The sequence below is a fragment of the Gymnogyps californianus genome, chromosome 1 (assembly GCF_018139145.2).
Source record: "Gymnogyps californianus isolate 813 chromosome 1, ASM1813914v2, whole genome shotgun sequence".
Lineage (NCBI taxonomy): Eukaryota > Metazoa > Chordata > Aves > Accipitriformes > Cathartidae > Gymnogyps > Gymnogyps californianus.
In genome coordinates this window covers 103,203,047-103,229,371 of record NC_059471.1, presented here as the reverse complement: position 1 = coordinate 103,229,371, position 26,325 = coordinate 103,203,047, and the positions used below count along the sequence as shown (strand labels likewise).

The window sequence follows — 26,325 nt, the reverse complement described above, 5'->3', positions numbered from 1 at the left end:
TCAATAAAAAGTTATTAATAGATGCGAACATCTTTGATTGTGACCTCCCTAGATCCGCTACTCCTGGATATGTTGCCCTGCAGCAAAGGCTGTTCTCCCAGCCTGTCAGCTTTGCCCATGTCATCTTCCTCGCAAGCTTGTCTTGCTTCTTCCCCTTATCACATCAAGTTGTTTGACTTTGCTTTCAAGACCCTCTGCAACCTCTCCTCATCTTCCCATGTTGTCTCTCAGGCTGTGGTTTCATAATTGCTTTCTCCCAAGCCAAGCATGGGCTACCACTAGACAGGGTGGGCTTGCACATTGCCCCCAGCCGCTTCTGCTGCTGGTGCAACTCTGTCTGCCTTTCTTTCCTTGCTTAGTGGTTTAATTTTTAAGACCCTTTCTTAAACCCAGCTCAGCCTGCAGCCATACCAGCACTGGAGCAGATGAGGGAGATTGCAGCAACACCCTTCTCAGCACCAGCCTGGGCTTGGGTTGGCTGAGAGTACTTGGGAAACTGCAGCCTCCTTCGGTGTGGAGAGGCTGCCTCTTATCTCCGATCAGCTCATGGTGCCAGCCTTTGCCAGTCCCTTGTTATTATTTCCAGCAAAAGAGCGTCAGATACACCCAGGGGCCAGAAATACAATAATTCAATGCAGAAGTTGGGGAGGGGGGAGCCAAATCAACACATTCCCCTTCTTGCTCCAAGATCTCCCTGGGTTATTTCAGAGCTGAAATGCTGACTCTGCAACCCTGTGCGTTTATGGATCGCCACAGTAGTCCCAGAAAACACACACTCCCCCTTACATCTAATGGCTCATTTACACGATTTAGAGGAAAATGTTGAAGAAGTCCCACTTAAACTTGGCCTCTACGTAACATACTGCAGCAGTATGGAATCCATGGCAGCCCGAGGTGGCTTTCTGCCCCATGCACATCACATAGTGCCTCGGACAAGCTCAACTCCGGTTGTTGCCATCCGGTTCCCAGTGAAATGTAGTTGCTTTGTGTATGAAATTGATAATTGTGCATGTTCTAAGACTTTTTTATTGCTTGTGGAAATCACTGGTTATTTAGCACCTCAGAGAAACAAATTATATAAAATTTTTGCATGTGGATGATTTTTTTTCTTAGGCAGTTCATTGCTTGGCTTTTGGAAAAAAATGTGCTTTTTTTTTCTTGTGTTCTAGCGTGGTTTTACTGTATCTGTCTCTTTCATAACTCTGTCTCTGTGCCTTTCACAGACTTTGGATTGAGCAACTGTGCAGGCATCTTGGGTTATTCTGATCCATTCAGCACCCAGTGTGGGAGCCCAGCATATGCAGCCCCTGAACTTCTGGCAAGGAAAAAATACGGGCCCAAAATAGACGTTTGGTCCATGTGAGTTACTTCTCCAGTTTATAATTGTTATTACTGTCATCGTTACCCATTGCTCAAATGAGAAATGTTATTCATGTATTTGGCTACTCTGAGCAAGAAAATCTGTTTAATTAGTGTGACTCTGTGAATTAAATTGCGCAGATATCTTCTTTTGAAATAGATCTTTACGTACCTGTACGTAGATCGCTAGAACATACAGCATGGAGAGATTGCAGTAAAGCACAACTGTTGATCAGTGATGTTCAGACATAGTAGAAGACATGGCTCTGGCACAAGAGGACCAATAGCTTTTTTAGTTTTCCCCAAAGGATCCTCAAGCATTCACATGGACTCCATGCACTGTCTACAGTTCAGTCCGACAAGAAATGTGAAATTGAGTCAGGTCATCACTTTGAAAGCACGGTTGTTAAAGGGGAAATAAAAATGGCCAGAAAACTTGTGAGCCTTTGTGAGCTTACTAGTGTTCAGGCAAAAGAAGAGACAGAAGTCCCTGGTGCCAGAGGTAGAGGAAGCCAGAAAGATGTTTTGGAGTCAATGAATTTGTCTGCAGTACTGTTTTAGACTGTGCAGCTCCCACTACCCTCCTGTTGGCCATGGACATGGTGTCGGTTATCCTTGTCAATCCTGGAGAGGAATTAGCTGAAGTCAGTTGAGTTTTAGCTTTTGCTTTAGTATCAGTAGATTTTCCCTCACCAAGTGGGGATAATAACCTTTGAATAAATTTCATTGAAATAACAGAATTATGACAATTCCCAAGTTGAAGTATTTGGAATGCTTGGAAAATGTAAAGTACAGTATAAGTACTACTAGTGCTAAGAAAGATTGGCCATGGTTTATATGTGAGACTAGGACCTGAGTCAAATTCATCTCTCAGTTTGATCTGGTGGGTAGCCTGTTGCTCCTCAAGGCTCTTTAGAACTTCCCCTGCTGAAGCCTAATTTGCAGTCTGACCTCCGAGGAGACCCATAGTTAAATCATTGTATGGCTACTGAATTTCTCACTCCAGCAGTGGGCCATCTGTCCACATCAAGGTTGAGAGTACCAGCCCTGAGGAACACAGGCAAACAGAGCACAGTCATTCTTGTAAACCATGTAAACTTCTCCAGTAATAATGTCCTGCTCTTTTTTTTAATAAAAAAATATGGTCAACTCCTACCCTTCTTCATAGCTGAACAAATGGTATCTGTGATCACAGTTTGTGATGATAGCACACTGGTTTAGTTTCATTCTGTTCACATGCATGTATTCAGCAGACTGGGGAAACAAATTCCCCAAAGAGAGGAATTCCACTCAAATTGAATTTAAAGCCCTTTTAAGAGGAAAAAAACCAGGACTACCCAACCCACTTTTCATTGCTGACTTTGCTGGGCATAAACAAGCAGTAAGTTTTCTGCTCTGAAAAGTGTAATTGTTGTAAATGTAATCTTTGGGCTGCACCAGAGGCCGTGGAGGTCACCTTTGGGCCCTGAACCAGGACCTGCGGTGTCCCCGTTGGTGCAGGCCATCATTCCACACCCAGGGCAGCAGGAGGACAAGGCCTCCAAAAGCAGCATGTTTATGCAGCCTGAGGAGAGACTTAATTGTGGCATGGCATTTAGCCGAGGAGTTGCCTAAGAGCTGGGCTCAGTTCTGTGGCTCCCAGCGTATGTCCTACACATTGTGTGACCCTCCATGAGCAAACCTCTGGGAATTCTTGCCCAAATCATTGTGTGCAACAGAAGAGAGAGCTTTTTTTTGGTCTTTTTTAATAGCTATCAGACATTAAAGATGAAGTACAGTCACTAAAACCTAAGCCTAAGTTTTGGCTTGTTCCTGATCATTTTGGTTTCTTTTTCTCTATGTTTTCTTTTAGTGGGGTGAACATGTACGCAATGTTGACAGGAACATTACCTTTTACTGTGGAGCCATTCAGCTTGAGAGCTTTATACCAGAAAATGGTGGACAAAGAAATGAACCCTTTTCCCACCCAGCTTTCTACAGGTAATCAAGGGGATGTGCTGGGACCTGTTCAGATCCAGTCAGTCAGAACCATTGCATTGAATTCTGGACTGTGAGTCATGCTACCAACATGGCATGCTAATTGTGAAAAATACTCTTTTTTTTTCATTTTAGCCTCCAAAAGATCTGCGGGAGTTCCTGTAGTATAACTCCTTTTGCTTTGACTTCTGTATGTAAGCTGGAGAAGTGCCAAGTTGTGCTGAATATGAGAGAAGAACAAACCTGTGAAATTCTGTGAAATTGCTTTTGTAGAGTAGTTGGTCAGTTTTGCACGTTCAGATGATTTTAGCGTAGGGTATGGATGCATGAACACATTATTTTGCAATAACAGATTCCTGGGCATTATCATGACTAGAGTTGAGTGATAAGCTACCTCGAATGACCTCCTCACATTTATTATGGAATAATGACATGCACACAGAAGGTTATTTTGGGGCAGTGACCTGTGATAACCTTTGTGTGTTCGCAAAATGCAAAATTGTTGATGTATTAGTATTAGAAATATTAATTCCTGCTTCAAAGCCGTGTCACTAGGCAACAGAATCATTTTTCAGCTTATAGCAAGACCGTTGTCAGCATTTGGAACAAACTCTGTTTTGTAGTTGGATTTTATTTTTGTATGCTAGATTTGTTGTTCATGGAGAGCTTCTGTTCTCCTTATCTGGCAGCCTGTTTACAAGGGACATTCAATAAAATAAAAAGATTGCAAATAGAAAAAGGGTAACAGAGCATACATTTTCACTCAGTACACTAAGGATGGCAACCATTGTTATGGGGTATAAGAAAAAACCCTTGGAAGCTGTGTCACAAGATGAATTCTCCAAGTACAGATTTACCTGCATACAGAAGAAGTAGATAGTTAAGGGTTTTCTCACACAGGTTATCCATGGATCAAGCGGAGTATGTTGTTCCTTGTTCATTCAACATCTGTATGAAGCACACTTTTCCTGCCAGCAGTTCATATTGCTGGCATGTTGTAAAGTGGTAGGTTTACAAGTGAGCTGGGATGCTGCAAGTCTTGCCGTCTATTTGACGCAATTAGAGTGTTTGGTATTTCCATTCTGGAGACTTCCTGTTAGGATTCAGTTGCACAAAATGGCTATTTTAATGTTCTAGCACACGCTCTAAAGCCCCACTGAGTAAATTAAAAGAAAGATTATACTGACTGCTTTGTGCTGTACTGATCTAGATGCCAAATCCTGCATCAATTGCAAAGTTACTCTTGAATTCAGGGACTTGCATGTCATAGTAAACATTTTCCAAGTTTGGCAAAAAATTTACCAAACTTACGTCCCAGAGGCTTTTACCAATAAAGAGCAGTTATACGATGGCTGTGTAGTGTCTTTGAACCAATGGACTGTTTCCCCAATCATTGTTTTCTTTCAGTTGTCTTTAAGTGGGAGATTTCACTGACTTCACAGGGACGACTCCTGTGTTAAACACTGAATCACCCACGAAAGGCCTGTAGAAGACCAGACCTTAGGTAGCAAAAAAGATAACATTACTTTCACAGGTTTCATTTTACTGTTTGGTTCATTCTACCATTTTATAATGGAGATCAAATTTTCTCACAAATGCTTCTCTGTAGCATTTGTAGCTCACCGACACTATGGTCTCCAGTGAAAATGGTATTTTGTTTATCCTGTGAGAAATATAGCAGCTTGAACTTTCAGAGATGATGGCAAATTAATGGAATAGACTTAAACGTGTTAACCTTTACTCACTGTGCACAAAGGTACGCATCGGTTCTTGATCTAAGTCAGCGGCCTTATGTGTTCATTGGCATGGGAAACTGTGATTTAAGATGACATTTGTTCTCGCCACGGTTAGGCTGTGGGTCAGTGGGTAGAAACTCTGTTCCTCTGCTCTGCAAGTTGTTGTGTTTGTTAACTTCTTGGGTTTATGGATCTTTTTCTTTATTCGGGTTTTCTTTTTCTGTAAGTTCATATATAGAGTAGAGATTTTTTGCAGGAGTCTGTTTTGCTTGTTCAGTACATTGTCTTTCAATATTTAATTTCACAGTTACTCAACACACAGTCCCATCGTAAAAGTAGCCAGTCTTATCACTAAGCAAGAGTGTATTTTATTTGTGTTAGTTAAAGTGTTGGGTGACCATGAGCACCCAAAGCAACTGTGTAGCAACAGGGAAAATTTGGAGTTAGTGTTTGATTTTCCCATTTAGGAAACCGTTTTTCATTAAGCTTCTTAAACAACACAGCTATCTGATTATTGATTTTAGGTGAGCAGAGTGCAGTTGCTCAGGAAGTTGGTATTCACCTTGCACATATTCCTTTTTTCCCCTCAATTTACTGCTTCTCTATGCTCATGATCTTCCTTCTGGGACAGAGGAATGAAGTGGAGACAAGAAGAAAGGCCATCATCTAGCCATGCCTGTAGTTTGGAGGAAGGATTTTATTAGGTGGAGCTCGCTCATGGCTTGTGAAATGACCTCATTGCGTTCTCTCCGGCCGGTTTTGTAAGCAATACCTGTATACCTAATTATAACCAGGCACACCCTCACAGTGTGAACAAGACACTAAGTTGGTTTCATTCACGATAAGGAACATGAAGACAGCAGAGGTCTTGTAATTCCCACCTGAAATGCGCTCTATTTCTGGTCATCACTGAGCTCGGTATGCTCAAGGAAGTTGAGAGACATGTAGTTTCTCATGATGCTGGTCTCTCATTTGTCAAATGAGCAAAGTTTGCCCCAAAATTACACCATGGGAACAAAATTCCACCAAGTGCAGGTCACCGGCTAATCAGATTAGTGCTGTCCTCGAGCTCGTCATAAATGAGGCCTCACGTAATGAGGCCCTGGCGGGGTGGTTCACAGCACCCTTTGTTCGCCAGCCTGCTTGGTGCAGCAGGAAAAATGGCTTCAGACGCAGTGGGTCCAAAAATCGATTGGGCAGCTTCATGTTTGTTCCCTAGGGGACTAATTTTGCTGTCCCACAGCCGCGCTGCTAACTGGAAAAGGCTTCTCCTCTCCTCGTACCATCTGACAGCTCAAGTCAGCCAATGTGCTGTTACTCATCTCCTCCATGTCACCCGGGTCCAGCTGGCCAGGGAGCCTCCTGGGGGGGCTCTTCTCTCCAGAATTAGTTTCTCGTGGTCTGGATCTGTTAATCTCTGTGGTGCTTCACAAGCTTCATTTAATTAGTCTGCCTTTTGCCAAGGGGGAAAAAAAAATTAAGATTTTTAAGGAGACATTAGCTGATTTGGGGACTGAGGGTGGTGGTGATGGAGAGGGAGGGTGTTGGTTTGGGGAGGGTTATTTATTTTGCTCTGAACCCGTGGGATGCATGCAGTTTCTAACAGAGATGGTGGAAGTACTGAAGAGAGAGGAGATGAAATGGAAGAACAAGGGGTTTTGTTGTTTGCCATAATGGGGGGCTCCGCGCCCGAGAGGCGTGATGGGGGGGTACTCAGGGCACACGGAGAGCAGCTGTAGCATCAGCTTCCAGCAGGTTTATGAACTTGGACGTAGGCTTTTCCTGCTGCTTCCGCAATATTGCTGTTGTAGGAAAATAACAAAAATGTTGGGAAAGATTTAAGTAAAGTATCTCACATAAATCAGCGATTTGTGAAGAGAGAGCTTAGAAAAACCCCAGCCAATGCCTAGCTGAACCGGTAAATACATAATTGTAACTATCTCTCTTCCACATATAAGCTTCTTGACGGTAGGCCTGCATTAAAATGGATAGCCTCTCAGGGCCCTCTCCAGCTGATATGTGATTTTTGCAGGATGTTGAACGCTGAGGTTACCCAAGCCATTAGGAGTTAGCACCTATCGGGTCTAACCCTGATTTATTTGAGGAGAAACCCTCCATTCCTCGTCCGTTGCCCTGCCCTGGCGCGTCAGCCCAGCCGTCCTGTCCTGTACTGTGCGTAGGGTGTGATGTGGGTAGGCGTGGGGAGATAAAAATGCTCGGGAGGAGAGCCAGGCAAACACGGAGGAGGGCAGCAGTCTCATAGTGGAGAAACTGTGAAGGGCAGTGGCGCCGTGCCTAGGTTAACGTTTATGCCCTTTTCAGATGAGGACATCATGGCCTCACCAGCAGGCGTATTATTCTCCTTAAATTGCGTGTGGGAACAGGGATTCACAAGGGTTTCACTGTATTGCTGGTGGAGAAGACATGTCACGGCTGCTCTGCTTCAGAGTAGGGGATGGCGTGGTGCCAAGTGAGCATGCTGTGGTGGTGAGAGCAAATGTCTGTAAAGCCGAATGGGAAGACTGGGTCATAATTTTGCAGTTTTGTAGCATTGAGGCATTAGCACATCCCATTTGATCTGCTTTGTAACACAAGGCTGTAAGGGGTTTGGTTTGCCTGTGCAGAGCTGAAGTAGCTGTGTTGGCAAGGCTGTACTGCAGCTTACCCAGAAGACACATCTCAGAGGACACCATCCCGTGCCACAGTGGTCCTGTGCTGCCACTGCCCAGGGCGCCTTCGCTAGTAAGGAGATGAGTAGACATGACACACTCAGGAGACCGTAGGAGGGGAACTGCAGCTCTGCTGTGGAAGAAAGTGGAAAAAGCCCCCAAGGTCCTGCCCATCTGACCTGGAGAAAACTGTGCCACAGCCATCACTTCTGCCTCTTGCTTGCCGTTGACTTCATTCAGGACTCATTTGGCATCGTCTCCTGTATCTCCTCTGTATCCGTGTATCTCCTCTACAAAATCATTCCGATCTTGGTTTTCCCAGAATTAGGTTTCTTTATCTTTCGTGCAGGGAATTGTAGAGGACATAGTTAACTCTTCACTATCTTGTAGCTGATAAACTGAATCTAGCCTTGATAATTTGAGGAATAAAGACCAGACCTAGTTAAAACAGAGTTTATTTTCAGCTCAGATAGGCACTTCTTGTGAGTCTTTAAGCATGCCACTTGATTTCATTGCTCCTAACCATATAAGAAGCACATGACTTACAAATATCAGAAAAGTACTTTTGAGGGTTTTTGCAAGAAACTCCCGAGGGATGGTTGAATGTCACTGAAAGCTGAAGGTTCAGTATCTGAAAACAGAACGAAGCCCATTAATTTTACTGTACTCTTTTAATTTTGCTAAAACCTCCTGCAACTGATTGTGGGTTGGATGGAAGCCAGGAGAGAATTTGTCCTTATAATGTCAAAGGGAGCCCAATTCTCCATGTCTTCCCTCCCAGCTCTGCATCCCTCCCCTCCGCTCCACTCACCCCCAGTCCATCTTCTACTTTAAACACAGATTGAGTGATTTGCCTCTGATCTGACTCCAGCCTCTTGTCCTCACACAAAAACTAAGTTTTGACTAACCTGCTTGGAAACTTCAAACAAGCTCTGAAACAAAAGGCACTTTTTCTCCTCTCCTTTATGACTCTATAAATCATTGTGACTATAAATCATTGTTTATTTTAGTTACTAATCCCTTATCAGTTTTTCCTTTTTCTCAAGGGCATTAGAGCATACCGTAAGGAAAATGTTCCTTTTTAGTATACTCTTGGTCAGGCTACACACCTGTAGTAACTCAACTACTGTGTTAAGTCATAAAGCAGATGACATAGCTATTGTTTTTTTTTCTTGATTTCTTCACAGCGGCCATAAACTTTCTACGATCTCTACTAGAGCCAGATCCTGCAAAGAGACCAAACATCCAGCAGGCACTTGCAAATCGATGGCTTAATGAGAATTACCCTGGAAGAGCACCACCTAATGTCACATATCCAAACAGGTACTGTGTGAAAGAGTGGAGAAAGCCTGCCAAGGTGTATATACATTATATATGTTAAAAAGTGAACAACTCTGGTGTTTCAGTTCCACTCGTGACAGCATCCCAGTGCATTTTCTGGGATAGCTTTTGTGACTCCATCCTAAAAGTTGTTAGGATTGGCCATTGAATATGTGTTGCTTGAAATGGTCAAAAACAATACCTTAAATTAGAAGCTGGCATACGATGCATTATTTGCAAGGTGGTCTGGGATGCAGATCGTATGATTAATTGGCTCCAGACCTTGGAATGGGTATGTGTGACAGGTAGTTCTGATCTTCTCCGTGTTTGTCAGTAAAAGCCAAGCTACTTTTCCAGTAGAGGCTATGCCTATTTGTGATACATACGTGAGGTTCTATGAATTAAGTAAATATGCAAACTGTGGTGAGAAAGGTCAGAGTTAAATGATCTTGCTTTGTTGGATGTTGATCTTGAATACCAGTGCAGTGCTGAATGCATGACTAAATGCAAACGGAGAACAAATCTCATGGCCAGTCAAACATCCATCTAGGGAAAAAGAAAAAGTAAGAAAGATACTTGTGGTCCACCTTGGTTAGAAATAATCTTGCTTGACTTCAGACATCTGCAGTGTAGAGTTGACACATGAGCCAGCCAGCCTGGACTCTCGTTACAGTCAATGGAGAGAAATAAGGGCACTTTTTACAGAATGAGTCGTCTGACTTCTTTTTGATTCTGCAATAGGATGACTTTGTGCCCAGGAGATCCACGTTCCTCTCCAGTGACTGTAAATGGAGCCTCAGGCAACTCACTTAGAAATACATGTCTATATTTGATCAGATAAAACCTCCTTCCTGTATCAAAGCCCTCCAGCTGTGTCTCATACACAATCTAGTACCTGCAGAGGATTCACTGTAGGAGTTACTAGCTTGCAAGCCAAGATCCTAACTAACAGTGAGGCAGAGGCAGCAACTTAAAGCCTAATTTTGGTGCTTAAAATTTGAGAGTGCCCCAAAGTTTCTGTCCTAACTTGCTAAGGAGAGTCTCTTAAGTGAAGATCCTAACTTTCCCCCTACAGTTTACTCGGTTGCCAGATACCAGAGGTATCACGCCTAGGGGCGTGACGACTTACTTTTGTCTGAACATCTGAACCACTGCCCTCCACCCAAAAATGATTTGGTGTTCACCAGCCAGGCCATCTCTTTGTGTCGGTGCCCTGAAGGACTTGGTCCCATAGGCATGCTCAAGCCATGCATACAGCCAGCCTTCAGCATTCAGCCCAGGTCACAGCTTTGCTGGTAAGAGTGCCTCCCACCTGTTTTCCCCTCTGCTCCACCGTTAGCCAGATGAACAGGGTATGTTTCAGAGCTGTGGGTCCAACCCCTGTGGGGCTGAGAGGCACCTGCATCATCCCTCTCTTACTGCTGAAGCAGGTGGTGAGTGCTGCCACTGCTTGATCATGCTGAGACCTGGGCCCAGGCAATCATTTTGAGCCCTGAATCTCAGGACAGCCTTTAGGAATTTTTGGAGACCTTTCCCTTTCATGTTGCTGTTGGCTGGTCACAGCCCGCACGGTCTGGGCTCCTGCCTGAGTCACCTCCCTTTTCCCTCTGCATTGACAGGGAACGGAGGTGCCCTAATTTAGCAGCAAGCATTTCCCTTCCAGAGGTCGTGTCTTAACTTTTAAGTACTGCATCGTGGAGAATCACTGTGACTATGCCATTCTTTGACCTGAGGAGAATAACAGGTCTCCCGCTCTCAAAATATAGTTGGATAGATGTTGAGCAGCTTGGATGCCTGGAGGCATCACTAGAGCCGTCCACTGAAACAGGGAGGGCAAATGTGAGGCCAGCTGCCTGCAATCCCCAGACCTACGTGGACAGAATATAAAGATGGCCCCTACGAACAATTGTTTCACAAGGAATAAGAATGAGAACAGGCAGACCCATTATCTCAACATTACGGCCCCAAATTTAAGGGCAGTTGGGTTAACTTGCATGGTATGCTGTCCAACAAAAGGAGTTTCTATGGTGCATTGGACTGTACTGAAGTATGGTACGTATGAACATTGTATGGTAAAGAAAGGGAAAACAAGTGTGAACCGAGTGAGTCGTTAAGCTAATGAAATCATTGTCATAATGAGTCTAATCAATCTACTAAATGTGGCATCTGTTAAGTGAATGTAAGTGTAACTGAGAGCTGTATGGGTAATTTAATTCTATTGCTGTGTGTGTCTTATCTGCAGAACAGAGGAAAAAAGACAGAAATAGGGTTTGAATGTGCTTTCACAATTCTTCTGCATTTGTAGGTACATTTTCATGCCTCTGTTTTTTAATTCCTAGCTTGCAGTTGTCAGGCTTTAGTCAGGTTGTGGTGGAAGCGTCCCTTCTAGAGTTTGGTCATTGGTGCAGTTAGGTAGGTGACTTACAGGAGAGGCTGGCCTCTATTAGATAGAAGAGCTGTGCAATGCTCTTTATTTATGGAGTGCCCATTAATCATTCCCTTCTAAAGGCAAGCAAATCAAATGGAAGAACAGAGGAAAATGCAGTGCCGAACTATAGAGAGGGCATATGTTTGCTCATGCGTGTATGTGTATATGGTGATGATAATAATCCTTTCCTATTATGAGCACTTTTAAAGGGAACATCAATGTGGAATGCTACGCTTTGCTATTGAAAAAACCCAGTTTCTTTCTTTTTTTCTTTCTCATTGCACTGCTTTTCTCATCATTTGGTCTGAAAACAAAAGAGAAGTAGATACTCCTTCTATTTGAACGCAGATTTTATGTGAAGCTGTAAAGGATAAAAGCCATACAGGTTCTTTCTTTCACTTCATTTTTTGGATAATATTTCTTTAGTTTAATTAGTTGATGCTCCAAGCTTGACCTACCTAGACTTTGTCATACTGGAGCCTTATAGGGAAAATACTCTATGAAGTTTAAAATATTTAAAGACATGGCCTGACTCCTTTTGAGCTTGCCTCAGAAAGTACCACTAGAGTCAGCTTCGACAGAGTTTCTCCCAAGTTTTTGTTAGTATGCAGATGTGGATAAGATGTGTCAAAATAGTTCTGAAAAATCCATTACTGAATTTGCAAAGAATCACTTCCTCTCGTAATCAACACAAACAAGAAGCTGTGTTATGTTTTTGCAGTGCTCTTCCACCATTTTGGGGGTAACACCCATTGTTCCCAAGACAGGAATGTGGTAGGAAAGGGGAGAGCATGGAGATAAGGTGGAAGAACGGCAGAAACTGCATTCTCAGGAGAATATTCTCCCAGGCTTTTTGTAAGCTTGCTTTTATTAAATAAATTCCCCAAAGGCAAGCAAAAATTTTCCATTTTGCTGAGCACTTCAAGTAGAAATTGCTTGAACTTCTTTTGCTGTCCAGATGCTTTAACATGCAATGGCTAAGATAAGTTTTGCTTTTGAACTTAAAAAAAAAACCAACCCCAAGCATTCCTTAGCTGCAGAACGAATGTTAATAAGCACGCCGAATAAAGGAAAAGAGTTATTTGAGATTTTCCAGACTGTGTTTTACATCTTGTCTAAGTCCTCTACGTCAGACCCAGACTGCTGTCCGGGCATTCCTCCCATCACAGGTGCACAGGACAGGGGGACAGCAGGGCAGGAGTGGGAAAGGTGGAGAATGGTCCTTTTGAAGGGGGAAGGCAGGCTGTAAAAAAGCCCACAACCTAAGCTCCCCTAAGTTGCCTTAGCCAGGTATTAGGCTTGATAATAGGAGCAAGGAATATCTTTTAGAAACCAAATGAAACCCAGCATTTCTTTGGAGATGGATGGGAGTTGACGGGTACATCTGGGAAGCTGGCCAGCGCATTTAGAGGTCTAAATAGGAGCAGAGTTCTTTGGAAAATCTGGTTTTAACTTAGACTGAGAAGATGCTTTGCCATTTCCACAAGGCTGCTGTACTCCATTTCTCGCCTTGGCTGAGTCTGTTATAGACTTCATAGAAGAGCACATACATAAACATGTCTTGTACTTGTGCTTTTAACTGACATGAGTGTAGCAGCAGTTTCACTGTTTTGAGGGCTGCTGTAATAACCCTCCCTGTACGTCCCCTTTCTCCGGCATGAAATTCCCTAGCTACGTAGTGCATGAATATTGTGCAACAGGTAAGGGGTGAAGTAGAATGCAGTGGTGTTTGATTACAAGAAAAGGGTCATTTCACAAAGCCAGATGATCTACCTGAGTTGGATTTTACCTCTTTTCCTTCAAAACCAGCCAGATGATCTTGACAGTCTTCACTGGTCACATGTAGGGTAACAAATGGCAGTGTCCTGAGCATCACGGTGCCATTTCGCATCAGCATAGGACATGGTAGGGAGAGTGCTGTTCGTTCAGCTATCGCGGCTTCCCGCAGTGCCCGTGGTTCCTGAATAGTCTGCCCTTTTCGTGCCTGCTCATGGGAGGAGAGCTAATCACTCCCATGTTACTGAGCCTTTCAGGCCTCTTTACGCTCTGCCACATCCCTCGTGGCTGGCAAGGCTCTGTCGCTGGAAGGACGGTACAAACGGCATGCTCTGCCTCTCTCTCTCTGCAGGATTCACCTTGAGGACCTCAGCCAAAGCGTGCTGCTCCATATGACTGAGAAGCTCGGCTACAAGAACAGCGATGTCATCAACACTGTGCTCTCAAACAGGGCAAGTCACACGCTTGCCATCTACTTTCTACTTAATAAGAAGCTGGAGCGCTACTTGGCAAGCCTTAGGGTAAGTACTGCTTGATGCCGATTCTTTGGACGAGTGGGTGAGGAGGGTAAAAAAAGTGCTAAAAGTTTCCCTGCTTGCTGGCATTTGACCTCAGGGCTTTACCTGAGGGGGTTTTTTTTCTAATTTTGTAGCGGTAACCATGAAGGGGAAGTATTCATTGCAAACTAATAACATTATTTCAGATAAGAATCCCCCAGGTTGCAGAGATAATTGCTGATAGGCTTTATGTCTCACAAGTCCCTGTTTCCATAGGAGATCCCCTCCAGCTAGGCAGTTACCCTATAGAAAGCAAACTGTTGCCATGCAGACCCTTACTTGTGACTTGTGGCATACTGTGTCCATATGTTGAGATAATTCTGCTGCTTGAAATATCAATAACACAATGTAATTTGATTCAGGAAATGAAGAGGAAGCTTAAGAGCTATTAGGGTTTTATTTCGTTTTTAAGTGAAAACTTAGCTGAGAGTTTTACATGAGAAATAACATGAATATAAAGTCTCCTAATGTCCTGCCAACCTTCGTGGCCCCTGAGTATGGCTTGGGGGTCAGAAACACTGCTGATGGGTTTGCACAGCAGCTTTCTCTAGGGCAGGAGTCTGCTGCCACATGTCATCCTTCCTTGTACCTCCTGGGGAGCTGAGCTTTCAGGCCACGTTTTGCGTAGTGCTTGCTGGAGTGCTAGGATGGGCACAGCGCACAAAGACAAGCTGCACGCTCTCTTCCCTTGGCCTCTCCACACAGCTGCCTGTGGTCTAGCAAGGAGCCTTAACTATTTGAGGGTCTGTAGGCTCCTACGTGACTGCATGGGCAGGAGGGTGGGTTGTATGGGGTTTTCTTCTTAATGTGTTTGCTTCTTAGAGAAATTATCCCCAATGGCCTTCTGATCTGACAACAGCTTCTTAGTTTTTTCTCTTCTCAGTTCTTTTGCAACCTTGTTTTAATGATGATGCCATCAATGATATTTAAAATGTAATGGACCAAATTCACCGTGTCTAGAAGTTGATGGACTCCCCTGAATGCCAAGAGTGGATACGGTCCATTAAGCAGTAATTGAATGTTAGTTTTCTCTAGTTATCTTAAATACTTTACTTTTCTGTGCCTCTCTCTCCACAGAAGTCTGAAGGCCAGGACAATATTTGCCACAAGAACCAACTATACCAGGTAGAAAAATACAAGGCAAATAAAGACTCCTATGAGGTAAAGCTCATTAAAGCTCATTAAGGTACTTTGAAAGCAGACTGAATTTGAGGATCCCTGGCAAATGGGTTAAGGCGATGGGTTTCTGGACCTGTGGAGAAAAAAAAACACCTGTGGTCTTGCCTGTGCAGGACAAATAATTCCCTCAATTTCTTTTCGAAGGAACAAATAGCAGCCCCCTAGGGTGGAAGTGTAAAGGTGACTTTCAGCTTTTATGAAGAAAATAAAAGTTTTAAATGCTCTGTTTAGCAAAATAACACAAACTTCTTCAGGGGGCTCTGTAGTTTCATTCTGAGGTGCAAGTTGCTGGTGTTGTAAGAAGACCATAACTGTGTTGTCTTGAGTCTCAAGACCTTGGTGGTGTAGGGCAGAGAGAGCTGAGTGACAGCCAGGGTGACGCTCCCTGGTCACCTGGCGTTCCTGGTGTCCTGGGCCAACCCTGGCTTGACTACCAGAAACAATGAAACTGTATTAGCACAAAACTCTGCTCAGGTTAGTATTATTTGCTTCTTAGCAGAAGTGATGCAGAACTAGCCTACTGCATTGTGAGGGACTTCCCTTGGCCAGAGAAAAGATTTAACCAGGTTACCTTTTGTTCTGTCGGTCTCCAGTCTTTTTGCCTGCAAATAGAGAAGGTAGTTTGTATTAAAAGAATACATATGAGATAAAAGGAGTCTTCTCATGGCTGGATTTTTCTTCCCTGGCTGATTCTTTGCCAAGCACTAAAATTACAAGAGTAATATGAGCTGTGCAAGTCTTACCTACCAACACAAAGAGCAGTATTCTTGAAGAGTCTACCTATTTCAAAAGCTACTCTTCAGCGCCGGATTGATGATCTAATTGCAGGGGCAGATTTGTATCATGGCTGGTTTTGTTTATTTTAAAGACTGCTTGCAAGACAAGCTGAACTGCAAGCCAGGTAGAAATATCAGGGCAAAGTACTTATCATTCTTTTCTTACATAAATCGAAACCCACCTTACTTAAAATGTATCAGCGGTGGGCAGACTCAATGAATATAATATTTCAAAACGCTCTTTGACAGCTTACTTCAAGCTGTTGCAGGGCAACCTTCCCCTGGAAACACAGGCAGGTACCTGGAGGTGAACGCTGCAGATGTCACGTGGAGCGTCCTGACGCTCTCTGGGCCAGCTTCTTCCAGCTGCCGGGGTCACTTCTCTGTGCAGTGACGGAGAGCCACGGGCATGCTCTGCCTGCCATCCAGGCATTAGCTTACGGCCTCTGTGTACCTACCCTGTGCAGGGGAGTCTGCGGCAAGGCCTGCCCGTGCACCTGTGTGTAGCTGAGAGAGAACGCGTGGTCTGGTTCAGTGGTGGTCCTGAAATCCCCGCGCCCCTAGAGGGGAACTGGTGTTTGACTTCCATAAGGATAATTGAAAACTAACGCTAGCGCCACTGTATGACCCCAGTTCGGTTTGTAAGCTTGCTTAGGGATAAAGGCTCCCTCCAAAGCCTCTCCTGCACTCAGAGTCCCCGTGGAGCTATTTAGAGGATGAGGGGGTGTCATGTCTTTCTTGACATAGTTACCTTGATGCAATCACAGTGCAGACACCGTGGTAATAATACAGTATATTCTCTTTCTGCACGGGCATAGCTGAGTATAAAGCATGTTTTATATCGCTTTAGCTGTACTTACACAAGGGGATTGTGTTACCCTTACTGTGCCAGGACAGTTACAGCAGCACACGTGGATGAATACAGACCCTGGGATGCTACTGCCATTTGTAGCTATGGCAGACATCTCTCCTAAAATGCCTTCATGTGGATGGGAACGCAGCCCTGGCAGTGTCTAGCTTGTGCCACTGGGATCATTGGGTACCACCGGGACTCAGGGATACAGATTTCATAATCTTAGGCAGGTTCATGAGCTGCAGATAGAGTCCCTTATCACCCCCCATTTCCAGAGAGGAACTGGGAGGCACTGGTCCCTAGGCAGACACTGCGCAGAGAGCGTAGCTGTGCGTTGCCATGGGAATAGCAGGGAGGGGAGAGCTGGTCAGCTTCAGCTTCAGCAGCCGACTGAATTTCTTCCGCCTCACTCCAGCGATGGGAAATAAGGACTTTGCCTCGGGCAGGGCGCTGCCTGCCAGCGGCACCGCCTGCCGCTGGGGCAGGCAGCAGGGCGCACGGGCAATGGTCATGCCCAGCCCCTCTTCTCCATTAAGTTTCCTAACCTGGGGTGGTGGGATCAGTGTGCCAAGGCTGAGGGTGCTGGGAGCTGCTGTCAGTGCTAAGGAACCAGGCTGTTTTGCAGGCTGATTTCATTGCAATGCTCAGGGCAGATGGGCAGCACAGGGAGGAGGGAGGCAGCAGTCTGTCTCTCTCCATCTCTCTCTTTTTGTTGGAGAGGCCTCAGGTGATGAGCGGCTGTCCCTCCAGCGAATCCAGGGGACCAGTGCTGGGAATACCTGCCTCCCGCAGGGTAGCTAATGGGCTCAGACTCGGGGAATTTGCCATTTTTAAGAACTTGTGTCATTGTGCTATCACCGCTTCAGACATGGCCAAGGCAAATACCCTTTATCTTCCTTTCAAATCCGTTGCTGGGACTAAGAGTAGGTTTTCGGGTCGAGGTCAGGACAGGAAATAGCAGAGGATGATGTAATGCCAAACCTATTCAAGTATAACATACCGGTACAAGTCCTGCATTGTGTGACAGCATGCCATTACGTGGCTGTGCACAGTACAGTGAAGAGTGAACTTTTATAACTCCCCTGAAGGAAATCTTCCTTTCCTTTTAAAATATAATGGTATGTGGCACCTTGGGAGTTTAGGATTTGGTTGTTTCCCCTCTCACAACCATCGTCTAGGAGAAACAATGTTAGTAAGTTTTAAAAATACTTATAAGACTATTTGCAATGTTCATCCAGGGCAAACTAATTGATTGCTAACACTGGATAGGTGAATTTTCTTTTTTCGTGGGTGCTTTTAATTGTATGGCATGACTGTATTACTGCTGCTTAGAAAACATAACAGCACTGTGAAGGCAAAGTCAGGGGCACTCGGCAGGTGAGGAGCTGTGGCTTGGCTCTTGCACCATTAGGCTAAAAATATTGCAGCGTTGAAACATCCTGCATTCTGACAGATGCTGCAGCAACCGACATGCAAGTTCTTTCCTCACCTATCCAAAATAGCAGAAAGCCGCTAACAATCTTGATTGGCTCCTTTAGGCTTAATATAGTCACCACTTGGTCTCATCCTCACAAGTACCTTTAAAAAAAGATACTCAGTAGAGCCCAGTCTCTGCTGAACTTGGCAGCAGAGTTTCAGAGCCTTGAGAGGAAAAATAGTGTGGTGGGCTCAAAATTAACTGTACAGCTCCCATTGACTCTATTGTCGCAGGGTGTTATTCACACAGCGTTGTTATTATTGCTATTGTTGTTATTACTGTTGTTATTACTTCATCATCGTCAGTAGTGACTGCTCGCCAAGATAGTGCCTGGGACTGATCAGACATTGCATTGTTCCAAGCGCAGCACAGGCAGGGAGGAATAAATGCTCGGTGATGGAGGTGTTTACAGCCTCTATACGCAAGGGGAAAGACATCAGGTGGACGAAGAGGTATCACGCAAGCGAAGTGATGACAGCTCCATAATACATTGGTGTGTTTCTGTGGAAGGGTTAGCCAGCTTTAGCTAGCTAAAGGGAAAGAAATTGGAGGAGAGAAGAGATGGATGGAGAGAAAGCTGGGGACAAAAAATGCATGCCCGAAGGGAGACTGAGGTGAAGATGGTGAGGAGCTCAGAGAGGGTCTCTGGTTGTCACTCTCCCAAGTCACCTAAGCACTTCTGTAATACAACTAAAAACCCTAGTTCATGATTCACTGAGGCTCTTCCTTCCGACTCCGTAACTTCTGAAAATTCAAAGGTTAATGAGCCCAGCGGTGCCCAGATACCCTCTATGTGACGGGCTCAGACTCTGTCTGAGCTGGGAATGATCATAACAAGCGCAGTCCAGTTATTTTCCTCTTAGATGTCTTAGTATGTTTCCAGCGCTGTATAGTGGCCCAAGAGAACCCAAGTTGTCTTCTGCATCTTTCTTTCCCTTTCTCACATGTATGCACATTACTTTGCATTTGAGGGTTTTGATGATAGACTTCATGTCAATGAACTTTCAATAGAAAATCATCAAGAGAGCCAGCCCTTTGGCAGTGCATAATTATCAGACAAAATACAGGCCTCAGCACATAATTGGGTGAAGGAACTTTTCTGCATTTTTAAAAAAAGACTTGTTACAGTGACTTTTCAATAAGACACAGCGAAACATGTTACTTAAATGAGAATTACAACCAGAAAAAGAATGTCACATAGATGCCCCTCTAAAGAAACAACCCCAAAGCAACCAAAACAAAAGCCCCACTTCTTTGAGATTGACACCTAAAACCAGACCACACAGATTTGTTCCAGAAAGTTGAGAGATTCTTCAAGTCTTTGAGGGATAGCAAAATATGGGCCACAAATCTGATGCCTGATTTTTAGAAGTGAAATAAGATTTTTGGCTTCCCCTGCAATCAGTGGTAGGTAAAGAGTTACACAGCTTGCAGAATCTAGTGATTCATGTTGAAAAAAGATACAATGAATTTTCACTGTAAAACAGTGCTTTGAAAATTGGATTCCTCTTCAGATCCTGCTCCCAGGTTCTGTTTTTCCTCTGTCATCACTGGAGATCAAACCTATCTTTTAGGATATATGCGCTTGCAATCCTACCTTCAGCTGCCTTCCCTGTCACGAAAAGGAGTTAGGGTTCAGTGAAAGGTTGCGTCGGTAATTTTCTCCCCCTCCATGTCTTGTGCAGTTGCAGAGGTGCTGTAAAAGCAAGGGCCGTATTCCTCCGGATCTTGTTTGGACAGAAGATAAATGACTCAAAGAGTTTAAACTTCTTTAAAGCTTTGCAGCTCACCTTTTCAAATGTCAGAGAAAGTGCAATAAAGAGAAATCAAAGACCTTTTTTCGATGTTTAAATGGGGAGGCAAATTTCAGGTATGAAGGAGCATGAACCTGCATCTGCTTGCTCCAACGAGGTCTCCTAGGACAAATGGCCTCTGAAAAGAAAGCTTTCCTTTTCCTTTAATTTTCCAAAACCAACTTTGACACTGCATGAGTGTCAGAGCAGATGGGAGCCTGAAATCATGTCAAACAGATGAGAGGAAAACGAGACATGGAAGATGTAGTTATTTTGAGTAGCCAGGATAAGTTCCTTGTAAATGTATAGTTTTTAATTCAGTGTCGGTAAGTGGTGTGCTTATAAGTCTGGGGGTCATTTAAACTTCCCTTAAGTAAACCAAATTGTTCTTGTTTGTTTTACAACTTAAAGGACAAAAAACTCAAAGAACAAGAAAAGAAAGGGGAGATTCTTCACCGTCAGCTCCCAAAGAAAACTGAGAAAAGTCCAGTTTCATATAGACAGCCTTCTTCCTGTCTTATCTCACAGATACAGAACACCAAGGCTCTGCTGAAGGACCGGAAAGTCACCAAGGCTGGAGGTCCAGAGAAAGGTCAGTGGGAGAAACACCAGTGGTGTGTCCCTGTGCGCATGTGCATGCGTGGGCACGTGTGGTATTAATGAGAGCATCTTGTGCGTTGTGCGTTTGTTAGTAAATAGTTGTGGGCTTGCATTCGCTGTCTGCTCTGGAGGTGGTATGTGAAAGAGGACTGGATAACATAGTCAAACATTGAAGCAAACGTCCTGAGGAAACCATGACGATACTCAGCAGTCATGAATCCTCACTTTTACTTCTCTTTATTTGACAGAATTCCCACAGTGTTTTAAAAAAAGCTTTCTTTCCCTATTTATACGTACTTATACAAAATCATCTGCACTTCACACTGGTGCTTTGAAAGCATCAACACCTACCCCAGATCACTGACAAACCAAAGCCGGTAGACAAGCTTCTTCCTACCAGTGAATGCGTTTTGCTAAGAGGGGACTAAGGGGCAGCACGGGAAGAAATCCCTGACCCTGAGGAGAGTGCCGGTGATGGTGGCATCCCTGGGAGAAGCAGTGGGCAGCAGCTGATGGTGGAGGAAGGGGAAACAGGCAGCCAAGAGGAAATGCAGGTGGGACTGCCAACCCCAGCAAATTTCAGGCAGCAAAAGGAGGGGGAAAAGCATTAGCAGGGAAAGGAAAAGACGAGACAGCCAGAGGAGAGCAGAGCATTAATCACGCAGAGTAGGAGGCAGCCTAGGAGGGATGGGTGAGAGCTGCTCGCAAAAGGAGGCAGAAGAACGGAGTGGAGGAAAAGGGGAGTCAGCGGGGAAAATGGGGTGTCAGTAGTGCAGACGTGGACAGGAGACATTGAGGAGCCGGAAGGTGATGTAGCCGACTTGAAGGAACTAAACGAGGGGAGGTCACTACAGAGCAGCAGGGGGAAATATGGCGATGTAGAACGTTTCCTGTGGTGTCAGGGGGTTATTTAGAGTGGTGGCTTATGGTGGTTTTATGCTCTTTCTTGTGACTTGATAATTTATCATTTGATGTTTTCTACCTAAAAAAATTGTCAAAATGGTGTTTGTCTGGCAGCACAGGCACCTCTGCTGCAAGGTAGCAGTAGTCTGTGGAGCTGGTCAGAAATGGGACATACTTTTTGTGAAAAATGTAAAAAACATGAAAAAATGCTCATTTTGTTCAGAATTTGTCATTCCTTTTGGGAGGGAGGCACAGAAGGAAATAAACCTAGTTGTTTTTTTTTTTTCTCTTTAGGTTTCTCCCTGCTTTTTTGAACTGAAAGCTGAAAATCATTCAGATCTAAGCTAAAGCATTTCTCTGCTTACGGAAACCATGTTTTGACACTTCTTAAATGAAGTGGTCACATAATTTTGACCAGTTTTGGAAAGAAACTAGTCAGATTAAACCTAGTCTACTTTTCCCAAATAACTCTCAATGTGAGTGATTTCATCCCGTACATCTATTCAGGTCTCAACCCCTGCCAAGACCATCCCTTTCAAAAGAAATACATGTGATATTTGTGGCTGTGACCTGAGAGCTGGCAGACCTAAATTATTTTATATCCCTTTTAGATGGTTTGAGACTGAGGGAACTCATGGGCAGTGATTAACTGCCGATCCGCTATTCTTTCAATTAGGGGGAACCTAGCAAAGCAGGCTCCTTGGATAGCTTTCCATAAAGGCAGCAAAGCGTGTTTTCTTGTGACTAGCTTGGCATAAGCGAGTGCCAGCATCCTGTAGAAACCGAGCAGATCTTCTCCACGAGCTGTTTTGTTTTACTGGGCCAAATCCTGCAAAGATTGTTCCATTTATATTCAGTCCTTGCTGGGGGAAGATTCTTGCTGAAGTCGATGCAGCAAATCTGTTCCAACTGTAACGGCCTGAATTTGGCTGGTGCAGCTACTCCATACTTACATGTGCGAAACCAAGAACAGATTTTGTTCCAAAATGCAAGTAGAGACGTTAGGAATTAACTTACTGTTGTCCCCTGTGTCTCTAGGTATGTCAGTGAATACAGTACGCAGACCCAGTTAAAACCATGCAAAGTTCTGCTAAGAAAGGAGAAATGTGAAATTTCTCAGACATGGCCTTAGAGGATATAATTAATACAAACAGCTGAAGACATCTGTGGTTTTCCATTTCATGTCCTTGTCTTACTCAGTTTAAGCACTCTTCCTGCCTGTGAGGAAAGTGGCAGATAAATTACCCATGAAACAACAATGTAAGTATCAAATGAGAGTCAGGGAATTAGGTTCGGAGTATATCTCTAAGACCGTTTGTTTTAGCTAGTGCATTTGTCACGCTCTTCTAAAATTTGTTAAAGGTGATGTAGGACGCTGTCTGCCATAAGGCAGAGAAGGCAGTGCTATTAAATACAATCTGCTCTTCTGGTTCCTTTTCTGATTGCTTTGCAGACTCCAGCGGTGGGGTAAGCCCTTTCCACGAACCCCTGGCAACCAAGACGGGCTGCGTCACTTCCAGCTCCCTGGAGTACCTCGAAGTCCAGCAGCCGCCCCCCAGAACCCCTCGGCTCCTCAAGAGGCAGGAGTCTCCGCAGCAGGAGCCGGCCCGGATCGGGGGCCGGGCAAAGGACTCTCCTCTCATCCTGAATATTGTGCACTCCTTCGAGTCGGTTGACAGAGAGGACCAAATAGACCAGGTTTCCCCCTCTCATCAGTACAGGATTTTAGGCTCGCCAATGAATTTCCCTTACAAAAGCTCAAGTGAAAGGACACTGTCCCCGCTTTTTCAGCCAGGGAGTACGTCCCCCGTCCACCCCACCCAGGTCTCTTTCACGTATGAAGAAAAAGCATATCCGGCAAAGGAAGAAGCCGTGTCCCCTACTCAGCTGGTTTCCAACAACCCCTTGGGCAGCCCCAACTGTGTTAAAAGCAGAGGCAGATTCCCCATGATGGGGATCGGACAGATGCTGCGGAAGAGGAACCAGACGATGCAGTCGGCGAGCGACAAGCCGCTGGAAGCGAGGATGCCTCAGCTGCAGCAGATGAGTCCCACGCAGATTTCCTTCAATGCAGCAGATGCTGTCAGCGGCCAGTGTTAGTCTGACATCCTGGGATTTGCACTGCTGTTCTCTGGGACCTAACCTTTTTTACTTTTAACAAGAAGGGAAAGCCACAGGCATGTTACTGTCACTACGTAATACACCACAGTGGTCCAACGTAGAAAATCAGAGGTCTGCTAGTAAGGAAGGCATTGTCCTACATATTAAAGTTAAAAGAAAAGGGCTCTGCTTGTGCTGTTAAGAATTATTAGCATTTGGCATCTGACTGTACAGTAAAACATGTCTTGAAAGAGCTACGTGAATATGTATTTTCACTGCTCTCATTTAGTATTGCAATAAGGTTGATTGGAAGAACAGTGAGCATTAATGGTTTGAATCATCAAGGTAATCTACGTGGCGCCATGAACGTCGGTCCCATCCAGGATCTGTGGTAGGACTGTCCATGCTCCATCTGCCTGTGCCACACAGTACATGGTACTGCTACAGGCATTGTTCACATGGCTAGACAAGTGGAAAAACTCAAGATACTATGTCCAAAGTCAACTTGCTGACAAGCACTGCCAAGAAGATGAAGTTGGTAGAAGCTTGAATAAAGACATGAGTGATCTAAACATTCAGAAAAAGCATGAGTATTGGAAGTCAAAGCAGATTTTACTGTTAATTACATAGAGCAGCTAATAACGGAATAATTTTTTTCCTAAAGAAAATGATGATTTAATGATGTCACTCAGAAGAAACATGATTATTTAAAAACAAGTTTCATCACATGGAAATTTACCACACTAGAGGCCTGTTCCTTTCATATGATGGGTCTGCAAGCGGATGCTTCAAACAGTAATCCAGATTGCAACATGCTGTGTTTAAACAATACAGTCACCTCCAATTTTTGCAGCCGTACTAGTTCCATGGCACGCCTACGTGCAGGACTGCCATAGCCCCTGTTACAGCAAGACAGCATTGGACACACCTGAAGGCTTTTCTGAGAGACTGCAGTGAATTAAAAAGACTAATAAAGGACACATGGACCTGTACCAATGCCGTTTTATACTGCAAGATTGGTAATGCAGTGGTTACCAAAAATTCGGTATTGTTATGAAGATTAACTTTCTTAAAAGGCATCGTGTTCTGCATACCGGTCTTGTTTTTCTAAGTAAATGATACATCTGAGAGGTTGGCAACATTTTTTTGGTTCTGTTTTTGTCTTCAAACCATTTCCTATAAATTAGGTTTAGCCAAAGACTACTCTCTCCTTTCGTCTGTACCGCGCTTGCGTGTGTGTGTGTTTATGGCACGTCTCAACAAAGCTTGTTCCAGTCTGGTTCCCAAGCGGGCAGCCTGGGCCTGCGTATGCTCCACTGCTGCCCACCCACTTAATGTCATTTCAAAACCCAGGCAGCAGAGGCATCATCATCTTCTTGGAGTTGTTGTTGGAAGATGGGGATTTTGCCTCGAGACCATCAGTAGGAATCCGAGGCCTATTTCCATCAATATTTTTGCAAACAATTTTGTGGCCCCATTGGTTTGGTGTCTGTGCAGATGCTGAGAGTGACCCCTGTTTGAGCAGCTTTCCTTCCAGTTTCATGAGAGAGATACACAGAGACTGGGGGAGGAGGTCCCCAGCAGAGCCCATAGCTGAGCGCATGTTCCCGATTCTCAGCATAGCACAGGCCTTACACCAAAATCTGTAAGAAAAAAATTGGACATTAATCCAAATACTGACAGAACAGATAACTGGACTGTTCAGTATTTTGAATGCTTGGTGGCAAAACCAGCAGAGCGTGAATGCCCAGAGTGCCCTTCTTATCCCTGCAGATGGGACCTTCACCTCAGCACTGAAGCCGCCCGTCACTTTGGTACGGGGGAGTCCGTATGTGTCTTGTACTCTTCAGTGTAGTGAGGACACGAGCCTCTGGGGTAGTTAAGCTACCTGTAAAATAATATACATAAAAATCCCAATATGATAGGAAATACAGCCCTGAAATAATTTTACTCATTTTCAGACTGAAAAATGTCATCTTCTGTTTGTACAGAGCACCTGTGCATCGCAGGGGGCCATTTTAGCTCTTCCCTTCATTTAAAAACATCAAAGCATTTTCTTTTTCTTCATGCTAAGAACATGTTTGCGCTGCAAAGCTAGCGAGCGGGGACCACTGAAATCCCATCTTTTGCGTGCGTCGGACTTGTGTACCTGAACAGATGGCAGATACTGACTTGAATTACAAACTCAGGTTTATTTGGAACCCAATAAAAGGTTGGGGGAGGCAGGAAAGAGACATGTATTTTTTGTGAAAACCCAGTAAATATGTGTAAGAATCAGAATGAAAACAGAAATGTTAAATCTTTTATTATATTTATAGAGAATATGAATACTACACTGCTAAAACATAACCATGTATCCAGCTTAGACAGCAGCTATGTACAGTGAAACTGCAGTGACCATAGAAGGGACTTACTGAAATACAGTAGTGGAAATTCCAGGGGAAAAAATTGTATTTGTTATCATTATTAAATATATGTACTTTTTGAACAAGATTGCCATGGACTGCTGACTTTGTTTGCCAGGTCACTAAGTAGCAAGGATAATCCAAGTACAAAAACGACCAGCAAAATGGTGAGGTGACAAGAGGATTACCAGCACCTTTACCTTCACCCATCAAAGACTATCCCTTTGAATCTGGCTGCTGACTTGCCTATAAACCCTGAGTGAGCTAAAAAGCACAAGGTGGGATTTCCCTTGCTTAGTATTAGCCTTCTGCCAAGTTGTGCATTTAGTCTCAGGTCATTATTCAAGCTCTGTTTGTCACCAGTGGAGGCTGATAGGTATCTCCAGTTCTTCCCACCTTAAAACAGAGGTCCAAAAT

The 26,325-nt window shown here is 44.2% G+C and overlaps 1 protein-coding gene across 1 annotated transcript in view; it reads left to right on the top strand.

Annotated features, from left to right (window-relative positions):
- Positions 1-23,503, top strand: part of HUNK (hormonally up-regulated Neu-associated kinase) — a 57,530-nt gene extending 34,027 nt beyond the window's left edge. Inside the window, exons 4-10 of the mRNA XM_050913227.1 lie at positions 1,224-1,359; positions 3,212-3,339; positions 8,929-9,064; positions 13,618-13,786; positions 14,900-14,983; positions 20,312-20,492; positions 22,857-23,503. Coding sequence (XP_050769184.1) covers positions 1,224-1,359; positions 3,212-3,339; positions 8,929-9,064; positions 13,618-13,786; positions 14,900-14,983; positions 20,312-20,492; positions 22,857-23,503 — 1,481 coding nt within the window. The remainder of the gene's footprint in view (positions 1-1,223; positions 1,360-3,211; positions 3,340-8,928; positions 9,065-13,617; positions 13,787-14,899; positions 14,984-20,311; positions 20,493-22,856) is intronic.
- Positions 23,504-26,325: the final 2,822 nt, after the last annotated feature.